Genomic DNA, 13,821 nt, shown 5'->3' with positions numbered 1-13,821 from the left:
TGGGGCTATAGACAAGCACTGTACTCCAATAGACTGCTTCCAATGAGATCCCTGTTTTCAAGATTGCTGGGTGTTCCAGCAGTTGGACCCAAGCAGTTAAACAACATAAGGCATAAATACTTTATGGTTGGACAACCCCTTTAAAGCATAGCTGTTGTTTCAGGTGTCTCTTCAGGATAAGCTGCCCTGTGTATACATGTGGGAAAGCATTATTTCTGGTTTTCATATAGCAGATTTCTGCTCTGCAGGCTTAAAGGGAACCAATCATCATATTTTACCCTATATACTGCTTGGCAAAGCGTTATATAGGGTAAAATCTTTATCCTCACCATCCCCGGGGGACGCTCCTGCTCCCAGGAATGGTGAACATATGAACTTATAAACTGCTCCCCGCCGTGCCCATAAGTAGTCCCCACGGCGGGGAGCTCCTCTCACCTAGCCCTGTCTCAAACGTTATATAGGGTAAAATCTGATGATTGATTCTCTTTAATTTGCAATTTTCTGTGATAGATGCAGCCTAAGAAAGATGGTGTCTGCCATACAATGTAAACAATATAAAAAAAAATTATATATATATATACATACACACACACACACAAGGATAAGTTGGCCAGCACTACTGATACCAAAACTACTGCATGGACCTGGCATACAGGTGCACGCTGCTAGGCTGAATATACATAAACATACATATAATATATATATTATATATATATATATATATATATATATATATATGTAATAAAATATATATAACAAATAAAATGCTGTGTCTGAAAACAATCTAATAGGATACCATAAAATTGGCTGTCTAAACCAGGCAACCTCTTGTAACATAACAGCAACATGGAGGATGATTTGTGAGCAAAAGATCAGGAAGCAAACAACTACTTAAGTTCATGCACAGTTTATTGAGTAGTAATATAAAATGCTTTTTTGTCATCGTTACACGTGCATGCTTTGATTGCCAACATTTCAGAAGTCAAATTACAAAGGCAAGGCTTTAGGCTGTAGTGAATTACTTGGGCACTTAAACAATTGTTAGAAAATATCAATGGACTTATTTTGATCCAATTCAATTTTTAGGTTCTTGTAAGAGTCAGTAATAACCCGTAACTCATATTACAAAGGGGGGGAATAAGTGAAAAGAATTACACATTTGTGGCACATGACAAAACATAACAGAATGACCAAACTATTATGACACTAACAGTTATCATGCACTTAGAGTTCCACATGTAACCACAAACTTATTTTAAATTTCACAAGTTTTGCTAAACATGCTAACCATATATATGTGTGCACTGACAAGCGTATGTTATAAAACATTAAGAATTCTTCTTTCCTCTTTAGATTTTTTCAAAGCTTTTTCTTTTTGTTTGATTACAAAATTTCAAAGGCATTAAGCGTTTTAAGAGAATATAAAGTATGCCAGTATACATACATTTCCAGTATAAGTCCAACCACTAAGCGCATTACAGTCCCATACAGGCCTATACAGCCATTTTGTCTTAAAAAACATGCATAGGCGGATTTTTACAGAATATAGATGCTTTTCACTGCACTTAATATGGTGTCTTGTTCACTATACTTAAAAATGCACCACTCATAAATATTAAAATTCAGCAAGCCACAACCAATACTTTATTTACCAAAAAACCTTAGATAGAACAGCAACAAAAAAAAAAAAAAAGAAAAAAAAATAGAATGGATATCATTATTCCAGTTTTGCTTTTTAAAAGGAAAAAAAAGTAAAATAATAATAATAAAAAGAAAAAAATATATTCACTGCCAAATAAGTAACCTATGTGTTCTATAGTAAGAAGGGCATTCAAGCACAAGAATGTAACCTGAGGTAAGCATAAACTGTACAAAATTAAACTTTCCTTTTTGGCATCTTTTACAGTTTTTAACATTCTTACATTTTTGAAAAAAAAAAATTATATATATTTTTTAAATTTTTATTTTGCCATTTGTCCCCCATTGTCGAGGCAATGGACCAAAGTCTGTGTCCCCACACTGGTGGCATTAAGACTACTCATATAAATGGTGTGAGAAATCCATACACTTGTGGAGGTGCTTGAAACTGTTTAAACAGTGATACAAAGCAGGCACCTCCCACAGAAAAAGGAAGGGGAGAAAAGAGCCAATCTGACAAGAGTAACAAAACATCATCAATAAATAGTCCTTATTCTTGTTTGCACTTTATGTTAAAAATGTTGTTATGTCTAGTTGTAGTTTAGAGTTGCAAATGTAAACATACAATATAGTTAGTAAGAAATTAGACAAATATGTACTGTATGTTCAGTAACTAAAAGAAGGCCTGTCATATAACTACAGGTTCCCAATATCATTGGAAAATATGTTCTATATAGGTAAGCAAGATCTGTGTGTATGTTTTCTACAAGCATTTATAGGCATGTCCAGATGAGGCTAGTGCCTCCACTAAAATAGATCTCTCTCTTAAGATGACACTGTAAACTGAACTCAACACTAACCCCAAGAGTAAGTAGCATTTACCCAAATCAAGATCACCCATCTGCTGATGAGTGGCAATCCCATCATGCTGTGCAGCTACAAAAAATATATATTAACAGACAGGAAGTGGTCACTGGATATTGCTGCTGTTACTGCCATTGCTGTCAGTGCCATTGGTCTCTGAAGAAATAGCCTTGTTGATAGAGTTAAGATTGGCATCTGAAGGCATAGCATCTCGACGAGGTGGCATCCTTTCGTTAATGCGATCCAAGCCTTTGGCTTCCTCAAAGCTGGTGATCTTATGTTGCGGCGAGAATCCTTTGATTGCTGAATAGAAAATGTAAGAAAAAAAAAATTTAAAAATAGATGTTAGTAGAAAATCAACCTTCTAGAAAAAATCCAGCAAACTAACAAACATGTGATATGGAGTGGGAAAGAGAAAAATATTGGATTGAAAACTAAAACAGAACACCACTTAAACAAAATAAGATGAAATATAGTACCATCCAGTTGAGTTCAACTCAGAATTTTTTTCACCTCATGCAGTTTAGAAAGACTTCATACTAGATTTAGTGAATTAAAACAATATCAAGTTATCTCCTAAACTGTGCAGTTGAGAAATGTACTTTTGGTATAACTGTGAAACAAGAGTTTCTAAACTTTCTGATAAAGAAGTTGTCCTTGCTACTTTACAAATTATATATACCGTATCTATATGTGTAGCATATACACAAGCAAGGTGGATTTTTTTTTTATCTCACTCATCTTTTGAAGCTAAACAGTTTAATATAACAATAAAAAAAGTACATGCAATGGAAAAAAATTCTTGAAATGTTCTGGATAATACAATTCTGAAACATGAGTCTAAACCCATAAAAGAAACTGAAATAGAGGCACAAATAAAATTTGTGGTGGAGCTAAAATATATCTAAAAAGTAACAAAGTGAGTTAATTAGTCAAACAATCCATAGACTTATATACTGGCAAATATTCTTTATATCAATCTAAATTGCCAACTTCAATAACTGGTTACATAAAAACTGGAAATATTTTAAGTGGTTTTCAGCAGAGGAGCCCAAAATACACAAAATTACCAATGCCTTATGGAAATACTGTCAATAAACTGGTAAATTAGGCATTCATAACAAATACAATTACCTAAGAACAAGTAGCAGTAATGTAAAAGGAGGCTATGTTGGCACTATCATGTCAAATATAATTATTTACCTTTTAACACCAATCCCAACCAAAAATGTTCTTAACTTATGTGTACCATTCTTCTACTTTTTCTATATATCCAAACAATATCTCTTTAGACTAATTTTTTTGTATGAAGGTTATACTATATATACACTGTCTTTTAGTGATGACTTGTTACTCAAGTATAGTCAGACTGATTAACATTAAGCTTAATGATTCTATTGAAAAATTACACCATTACAGATAACTATTTGAGATGAACTCCCATGGATAAGTTTTCAAATAACCTATGGCTATGTTAAAAAAAAAATATATATATAAAAAAAAAAAAACAACAACAACAAAAAAAAGAAAAAAAAAAGAAAAAAAGAAAACGGAATAACAAAATGGATGAATGATCCCATTGTTTTATACATCTCATGTTAAATGTGAACGTACATATTAATTAGACCAGGTTAGGAAGCATGGAAGGCAAAGAATGGGAAGAAAGCAAAGGCCATATCAAAGCTTCTTAGACTACCTCTCATTTTCTCATATATAATAATATATACATGTAAAGCAAATTAAGACCACCATGGGTTTAATCAATATTCAACTTCAGTAAGAACCTTTTGCTGGAAATAACGACTCAAGATTTTAGGTATAAATATTTTGGAAACACTTAAAATTTTTAATAGGGTTATAGTTGGTCATGCATTTGAAAATCCCAAACGTGGGATTTCAGAGAGAAGTAGGATGGGTTTTGTGAAATTACAGATTCATAAGAGCAAAAGTCTCACTGGTCAACAATGTGCTCTACTAGGTTTGCTGACCAAACACAGAGGCCAATTGACTATACGGCTGTAATCAACACACAATTAAACGTGCCTTCTATTCTATGGAAGTTATTTTCTAAAAATATACTTACTTATACCCTAATAATTTTATAGATACACTCCCAACACGTTGATATAGGATGCTTATCATAGGTTACTTTATTATTAGTACAGTAAAAACACTGTCACATCTTCGTTCAGAACCGGCTCTATACATCACATTATGCATGCAACCATTGTTTTGTTTAAAAAATTTTAAAACTATGTTGGATTTTCCTTTATATTAAAATCTAGTCGTTAAAGCTGCAAAAATTGGCATCAGTTTATTGAGTTGGTAAATATTGTGTTTTACACCCCCAATAAATACATATATCTTACAAAGATACATCCAGGTGCAGGGCTGTGTAAAGAACAACTTCCAAAAGTGCAGTATAAGTGCTTTTTATTAAAACAAACAGTCATGAAGAAACATAAAATAAGTTTCCATGGGAAGATTTCAACACTACAGTCTTTTCCCCCCAATAAAACTGACTTACTGCCGTTTAGTAAATAAGGCCCAGTAAGCGTTCGCAATTTGCACCAATATTATACTACACACACAACACAGAATCACATAAAACACACAAAACAGCCAAACTGGGCAACACAATGCACACTGCAAATTAGATTTTGCTGGTAGGAATAGACAATTCCAACATAAATAACAGCTCAACTTGCTGCTATTTAGAAAACAGTTGTATTTTCTCTTGTTTAAGACATAGCAGTTACCATATCGATGATCTGATTCCCAAGGAGAAATAATTAAAGGTCATCCAATTTGGAAAGATAGAAACTTGTGTTCAAGAACAAAATACAACTGAAAATATTGTTTTAAAGGGGAACATTTGTGGCAAAGAAAATTTAGCATAAAATGTTTCTACCAAAGTGTTTTACCCAAAAAATGTTTTTCTTTTTTTCATTTATGATAAAAATGATCAAAATAAAGTAGAAAACAATCTAGATACGACTGTAGTAATTTTTAAGATTTTTTTCAATCCTGTGGCCTACTGACAGCACACAGTACAATTTGTAATGTGCTTACATATAAACCGGGGCTACAATTTGATTGCTAGCTTGATTTTGTAGCATACAGAAAAGGGGATTATCTGCATATTGTGTAAAGTGAACATATTGTACTGTTTTAGAATAGGCTGTTGAAAAGTCACTTTACAGAGATGCCATTTAGGTCAGGTTTGAAAGGTAGGTGAATTTTCACACCTCCACTTTCTATTGCCTTGATGGAATCTACAGTTTGTTGGTACTGTGATAATTGACAGATTAATGGCAATAGCGAACTGTAGCTTAACATTCCCCTTTAAAGCAAGCACATTTGGTTAATACTTAGCCACAATCGTTAGCCCAACACCCACACACTTTTTACAAGCTACAGCAAAATGAATACACCCAGCAGGTCCCTTATCTGCTGCAAACGCAACAGAAAGGGGGCTTGCCAATTACCTTCATCGGCCTCTATAGCCTCAATAGTAGCTAAAGAGAAGAAAGGGTAGCAAAATGGATGAGAAAAATGAGCAGAGCATTTGAACTCGTACGAATAAGTCAGTGAGTAGCAAAGGAGCAGGTGAACGAGGTTACGGTAAGTGCTAGACTTGTTTTGCACAGAAGACAACATAGATGCTACACAGAAAATAGGCTGAGCTTGGCATTGATTTATTATTATTTTACATTTTTTTCCCACTTGGTAACTGATAGATGTATAAAAGCAAGATACCCAAGATCATGAAAACAGATTTAAAATTCAGCACCTGAAGAGAAAACACCCTCCTTATTAATACTCCGGGCAACGTTGACGTCCAATTCCACCATTGTTTATCTTATTAATAAAAAGAAAAAACTAAAAAAAGAATGATCATACCTGCATTATTTGCTAAGGAAATATTTTTCATAAGAAACATTGCAAAATCGTATTGTATATCTCAATATTAACCATGACAAATGCGGTCAATGTCATGGAAATAAATATATTTGTGACATGATTCCAGAAATCGGTGAAAAAATTTAAGACAATCCCAGCAATTTAACACAGCAAAATACTTAAAGATATATGGGGGAGATTTATCAAAACCTGTCCAGAGGAAAAGTTGCCCATAGCAACCAATCAGATTGATTCTTTCATTTCTCAGAAGGATTTTTTTGAAAAATGAAAGACTCAATCTGATTGGTGGCTATGGGCAACTCTGCAACTTTTCCTCTGGACAGGTTTTGATAAATCTCCACCCATAGTTTCAATTGGGAAGATTTATCAAAACCTGTCCAGAGGAAAAGTTCAGAATTCCCCATAGCAACCAATCAGATCGCTTATTTTATTTTTCACAGGCCTTTTCGAAAATGAAAGAAGCGATCGGATTGGTTTCTATGGGGAATTCTGAACTTTTCCTCTGGACAGGTTTTGATAAATCTCCCCCAAAGTGTCCCAGAAGATTAGCCATGACCATCCTGCTCTACCATCCTCAGTCTGGCTATAATACAAGTCGCTGTGCCTGTGTCAAAGGCCATTGATCTGATTAACAGGATACAATTGCCCAGATTTATCAATCTGACAGGAAATAATGTATCTGATTTTTGTAATAGACACGTAGCAACCAATCACAGCTCAGTTTTAGAATCAGACACATTTTTGGCAAAGGCATATTGATAAATCTGGGCCAAAGACTGCAAAACTTCACCTCCTTGTTTAAGCACTACTCCTCAGTTAGTTACTAGCTAAAAATTTGAAGATCAGTGAGAAATAAACCTGTGTTCTCAGCACTTCTACAAGATTGTGGGATATTCAGCATGTTCCTTGAAACATTCAGAATGACAAACTATGGGGGAAAGTTATTTCTTGCTTGCTTTCACTCATTTATAGGTCTAGAGTTACTTTAAAGGGGTAATCCCCTGGCCAGTGTTTGGAACATTTAGTTCCGAACACTGTGTGCGCGCTGCGAGGGTCAGCTACACCGCCTTGTGATGTCAGGTCACACCCCCTCAATGCAAGTCTATGGGAGTGGCGTGGCAGCCATCACATAGACTTGCATTGAGGGGGCATGGCCTGACAGCACGAAGGGGCATTACCAACCCCTGCAGCGGGCACACACAGCATTCGGAACTAAATGTTCTGAAAGCTGACCTGTGGAGTACACCTTTAAGGGACATTCTACTGTCCCATGGTTCCAGGTAACAGTCGTGCAGTTTCGAAGGGTCCTCAAACTAGAGATCTGACATTTCTTGAATTTCCCAAGTACCAACTTGTTCCTTCTGAGACAGTCCTGCAGCCTAAAAGAACTACAGCAGCATCTCCTGTGGCTGTAAACAAAGAGGAGGACTTGCGCCATGGATCAGTCAAATGATTAAATAATATGAGAAAATACTGGTGTTTTTAAGAAAAAATTGTTAATTCTGCTTATTGTCATCATGTGACTTTATACTTTTGATACTGTTATTGCTAAAGCAAACATTCAGTCTCTGAAGAGTGGACTATTGACTTCCACATTTGGAATGCCATTTTTTTTTTTTTTTTAAATATATGCTTTTATAGTAGGTCATTCTCTCCATTTACTAGACTTTGATGTCTAGTATTGGAAATCAATAGAGCCTACAGGCTAGCGGTAGGTTAAAGTTATATAACTGAATATAACTGGTGTCATTCAAATGTGTAACTTTACCTGCTAGCGAAATGAAAGTTTCTGGCCTGAAAATATTCACCCTTCATGGTTTATGGAGAGAGACATCCCCCATCTCACCCCATAATGAAGGATTATGGATAGTTGTAAATTCTGTTTAAATCCCAAATAAGTATATGTGTATTTATAGCAAACAAGCAATCTGGGTAATAAAAGAAAAATATATACACAAAAAATGCACATAAAAATTATAGATGCTATTATTAAAAATGAACCATAAATTCCGAAGTAAAATTACAGTAACAGTAAAGAACCCTTTCCTACAAGGAAATTAAATTGCACATGTGAATGAAATGTCAAAGGTCCATTTGTCTAATTCTTGCATTTACTGCAATATTCTTGCTTATTTATTTATACATTTTTTATAAAAGTGGCTCTAAGGGTATGTTCACACTGCGTAAAAAAGAAAGCAAAAAAGAAAAAAAAATACTGATGCCTTTCTCTTGAAATCAGCATCACAAGTGTACATCTCAAAGACTGATAGGTCACTTTTTTAAATTAATTTTTTAACACAATTCACATTAAATTAATTAAGGTGTTACACGTGTATTTGAAAAAAATGTGGTGTGGACATAGCCTTAAGTGGCTTTAGGAGACCCACTGATGTCATTTACTTAGAAGCTTTGTTAGCTCTTTTCATGGAGTAATAGAGGGGCAACACTATGTATAAATCATTGGTAATCTTCTTTTTATGGTTCCTGAAATGTTGCTTGTTTGGCAGCTAATGCTTCGCATTAAAGGGGTATTCCAGGCAAAAACTTTTTTATATATATCAACTGGCTCCAGAAAGTTAAACAGATTTGTAAATTACTTCTATTAAAAAATATTAATCCTTTCAGTACTTATGAGCTTCTGAAGTTAAGGTTGTTCTTTTCTGTCTAAGTCCTCTCTGATGACACCTTTCTCAGGAACCGCCCAGTTTAGAAGAGGTTTGCTATGGGGATTTGCTTCTAAACTGGGCGTTTCCCGAGACTGGTGTCATCAGAGAGGACTTAGACAGAAAAGAACAACCTTAACTTCAGAAGCTCATAAGTACTGAAAGAATTAAGATTTTTTAATAGAAGTAATTTACAAATCTGTTTAACTTTCTGGAGCCAGTTGATATATTTTATATATATATATATATATATATATATATATATATATATATATATATATATAAATAAAAGTTTTTGCCTGGATAACACCTTTAAGCCCTGCTGCCTAGTTTCCTGAAAACCAGTATATCATGGCATTTTATTGATCTGGGTTTCTTAGTTACTTACAGTACAGAAGTCAAACAACACTAAGATCTTTTTTTATTTGGGCCGCAGAATAATAATACTTCTTTACCTTACACTGAACATTATCTATGTGCATATTCATGAGTTATATAAACAAAACAACAACTATCTATTTACTGTAGGTGGTAATAACTTACAATATGTACTGCATACTAGACATTTACCAAATTCCTGTTCAAGCGTCTTCATGGAGAAGGCCATAGTAACATTATAATAGGGATCGCTGATAGTTTAAAGTGTACCTGTCATTTAAATAAAAAATACTTTTGACATACTTTTTGATTGGCTGGGGTCTTAGTGCTGAGACCCCCTATGATCACTACTTTGATATCAGTGATCTACTTCCTGCAGCACTGGGGCCTCAGGAAGCAGATTGCTGGTGAGTGAAGCACACTCCTGCGTTCTTCTCTGCACTTGTTCTTATGATCAGTGGAGGTCTCAGTACTAAGACCCTGACTGATCAAAACTTTTATATGTCTGCTATAAATCAAGTTTATTTTTTTAAATGACAGGGATACTTTAAAGAAGAAATGATTGTACATATGAGGTCAATGTTTACAAGATATGGCTGTCGATATGAGCTCCATGTGAAGTTTCCTTGATCCTTATGTGGAATGTTAAAGGTAAGACCGTTTATACTTATTACCTTTTCAACAATTAATTATTGTACAGGATTCTGATATGATATTAGCTTTTTTAATATTACTGATGGTTATATTTAAGGTGTTCTAAGCCAGATACATGTTTCAGTGATACGGCCAGCTAAATATATTAGAGTTTGAGAAAGGTCCTTCACTAGGTCACAAGTTAATATTCTCTTACCGCTTTGGAGTGATGGCTTGCCTCCGGAAAGAACTCCACTAGGCAGCATTCCAGTAGGTGTCAGACCTTTCAAAGTCAGCACACTTTCACTCTCTTCCCTGTTAAAAGACAAACAAAAATTATCTTTACATATGAAAAGCTATGATGTCCAATTCATTTCCGGCAATTGTCCACATATAAGTCTGATTCTTAAACACCAGCTTTGGCTATGACCTAAAACCAGATTCAACTCCACCAATGATGTCAAGACATGTTCCCAGTGCCAAAATAACTGATGCCTATACTTGACCACTCATGTCAATGGCTAATTTTAACATTTTAGTTAACCAAAAGAGTCATTTTTGCTCCCTTGTGCTCATGACACACTGTCTATATAACCAATAACGTTGCTCCTGTTACATATCTCCAAAATGTTAAGGAGTCACATACATCTAATGGTAAGTACTGGTTAGCCAGTTTCAAAACCTAAACTCTAATGGATACTATATATTGGTAAGATGGCTCCTGATGGTTCCTATACTTATGTACTGTAACTTATTTCCTAGCAGGGAGCCCATTCTTTAATAAGTATATGAAACAGCATTTGTTCCAGACTTCATTTAAAAGTATAAAATCCATAAGAGAAGCAGTAACAAATATTATATGGACTGTGACATGGCCTTTATATGGATCTATCTTGCTGAGTGTATGAATGCCTTGTACTTTAGTACATTTTTAAGTAAGAATACATGACATATTGGCATGCCTGGATATTACATGTGCAAGATTATTAGACATGAAGAAGAAAAAGTTAGAAAAGAACACGAAAAAAGTGTATACGCCCCCTCCCATAGACATGAATGGAGGGGGCGTGACGTGACGTCACAAGGGGGCGTGGTAGTAATGTCACGGACTCTGAGGCAGGGCCCAGCACAGAGATCGCGGGGGTCCCAGCGGCGGGACCCCTGCAATCATACATCTTATCCCCTGTCCTTTGGATAGGGGATAAAATGTATAAAGCCTGAATACCCCTTTAAATACCAGAAAACATGGCAGCTCAAAAATGAAAACTGGCTGCTAACTGTGAAAATACCAATGTAAGTTTTTGTGCTGCTACCTTGTGTGCCAGGAAAGCACCCGTGGTTTACAGTTAACATTAATAGACCCCTTATATTGGACAGACACGAAAAAAGTGTCCTTTTAGTCTTCATTCAGCTGTGTACATTGAGATTGCCTTTTTCATTTTTTGGGCAGCTCTGTTAGGATATTTTTAAACAACACTATTTCTAAATTGTCCTCTTTTTAATATATGAACTAATACAAATAAAAGTTATTAAAAACATGCAAACTTTTCAAATATTCATAGATTGTACATCAACAGTACACCAAAAGAAATAATATATAAGGTGTTTTCCTCTTTTTTAGGATGTTCAGCCTATATGGAACAATGCTCATACTCACTATAGAACATTAGTGTTTAGGGTACCATTTATAGAATACATATCCAGAAACGTATCCAATCCACTTATCCATGTGATGCAATACACCACCTGGATAAGTGGATTACATAGCGTGTTCATATTGCATCTATAGGGAAGAATCCAGCACAGTTTTTTATAATATTATATATATATATATATATATAAATAAAACCAGTATGTATGTAAACCAAGTACAATCTAATAAATACCCGCAGGAGCATCTTGTCGATGCAACCTTAAATAACCTTTTTTTTATGGCAAGCTTCATTTCCCTGTCTGATTTCATAATATTCCAAAAGATCAGTATGTTCCACAGGTCAGAAGACCCACAAAGGAACGGTCTCAAAATCAATTACAAATACCGCTAATTAAACTTTTTATTTCAATGTGCTGGAACAAGCTAACTATGTCTGAAATGTAGAATGTGAGGAGAGAATTTATTCCTATAAAACTGTTGTTTTACCAGCAGCCCATGTATATAATGCAGGATTTATAAGGGCACATCCCCAGCATTGAGAAGCAGCAGTTGAAAGCAGTGTTTACACCTGTGATGATTAGACCCCTGATCTTGGCTTTGCTCCCAGAATAAATTGGAACATAATGCCAAGCAAGACCAAGGACCTAAAATAATTACTTGAAAACACAGCAAGGGAGGCTTGGAGGAAAGTGACAGATAATCTCGCCATGACCTCAAAGTAAAATGCACAGGTTATTGCTTACAAGAGATCTCAGAGAATCTGCACAGCTTGCTGCAAAAACAACCTATACAGAGCAAAGTTTCAACGCAGTGATACACCCAATGGCAATGAGCGACAGATTGGGCCACCACAGGGCAAGCAAAACCGTGACACCTGCTTCACATAAGTGTGCTGTTGACAATTGGTTCGTGAAATACCTAAAATGTACATTTCCCTGGAAGAGAGACAAAAATATGAATTTGTAGACTTTACACATCAATACCTAAACATCAAGCAAGGGCTGCTTGTTTTAGAATACTCTTTCACAAATATCTTTTGGGGCATTCTGCGCAAAAGTAGGGAGTCCCTTGTGTTCACCATTATTAGATAACTGGAGTAGAAAACGGGCTGGGAAAAAAAATCCCTCTGAAAAAAACTGTATTTATGTGCATTACAATAAAAGCACATTGATTTCAATTGCTGCCATATAATGCTTTATTTATCCTGTAGTGGTGCTGCTGGGGAACTTGAGGTCAGAGATGTCCTAAGAATAAGAGAGTGTTGTGCTAATTCCCGGGGAACCAGTCTAAAAAAAAGAAGGTTCATCCAAAACAACCAACCAGTTTAAAGGAACACTCAAGGCAAAACTAAAACACTGGCCAAAATGTATGAATTTGTCCAAGACAAAAACTGAAACTATTTGCTCATAACAACCAATAAAAGCTCAGCTTTCATTTTATCAGAGCTTGTAACGATATTAAAGCTGAGCTGTGATTGGTTGTTTTGGGGAAATCACTTTAGATTTGGTCTTGGACAGATTGATAAATTTGTTATACTTCGTGCAGGGCAAGGGGGGCTACAGCTCTTTAGAGTGGTGTTTCTTTTCTAGACACCTGGATTTTACATTTTTTATGGTGATGGAGGGTTGTGCTAGGCTAAATAACTTTGGAAAAAATAACTTCTAGCTCAAACTGTGCATTTCACAGTTCATAACTAATTCTACTTTGTGTGTAAGATTTTATGTGGTAAAAAAAAAATGTTAAATTCTTCATTTTCTAAAAAAAAAAAAAAAAAATGAAAAGAGGAATGTTTCAGCAATTCTCAAATGATGCGGTACAAAAAGTAGGAGAAAGAAACATAAATTCCAAACTATTTTTCCGCATTACAATGGCAAAATATTGAAGGAACAAAATAAAGGAAGCACAAAGACATGATTTCCCACCTCAGTACACTGAACACTCTTGCCATTTTCCCAATAGCGCGAATCTTGTTTCTAATTACTTCCTTACGAGCTGCAGCTGTTGCGCCTGTAATTAATACAATTAAAACAAATGTCAATCAGAACAATTCATATGTACTTGTGAAGA

At 35.1% G+C, this 13,821-nt stretch overlaps 1 protein-coding gene and 1 long non-coding RNA gene across 5 annotated transcripts in view; one reads left to right on the top strand and one right to left on the bottom strand.

Annotated features, from left to right (window-relative positions):
* LOC130362310 (uncharacterized) overlaps positions 1 to 10,308 on the top strand; it is a 47,635-nt gene extending 37,327 nt beyond the window's left edge. The window contains exon 3 of the long non-coding RNA XR_008891351.1: positions 10,008 to 10,308. This is a non-coding gene — a long non-coding RNA (uncharacterized LOC130362310). The remainder of the gene's footprint in view (positions 1 to 10,007) is intronic.
* The window catches only part of PPP3CA (protein phosphatase 3 catalytic subunit alpha), a 224,790-nt gene continuing 211,860 nt past the window's right edge, over positions 892 to 13,821 (bottom strand). For 2 of the 4 annotated variants that reach the window (XM_056566528.1, XM_056566557.1), the window contains exons 11-14: positions 13,677 to 13,761; positions 10,318 to 10,415; positions 5,991 to 6,020; positions 892 to 2,805 (exon numbers count right to left, since the gene is read on the bottom strand). In XM_056566528.1, the coding sequence (XP_056422503.1) occupies positions 2,609 to 2,805; positions 5,991 to 6,020; positions 10,318 to 10,415; positions 13,677 to 13,761 (410 nt within the window). In that variant the 3' untranslated portion in view covers positions 892 to 2,608. The remainder of the gene's footprint in view (positions 2,806 to 5,990; positions 6,021 to 10,317; positions 10,416 to 13,676; positions 13,762 to 13,821) is intronic. The other 2 variants (XM_056566536.1, XM_056566547.1) reach the window with 2 other exon arrangements.

The sequence above is a fragment of the Hyla sarda genome, chromosome 1 (genome assembly GCF_029499605.1).
Source record: "Hyla sarda isolate aHylSar1 chromosome 1, aHylSar1.hap1, whole genome shotgun sequence".
NCBI classification, from domain to species: domain Eukaryota; kingdom Metazoa; phylum Chordata; class Amphibia; order Anura; family Hylidae; genus Hyla; species Hyla sarda.
The sequence above is the reverse complement of the archived record's forward strand: the minus strand, read 5'-3'. Positions and strand labels throughout refer to the sequence as shown.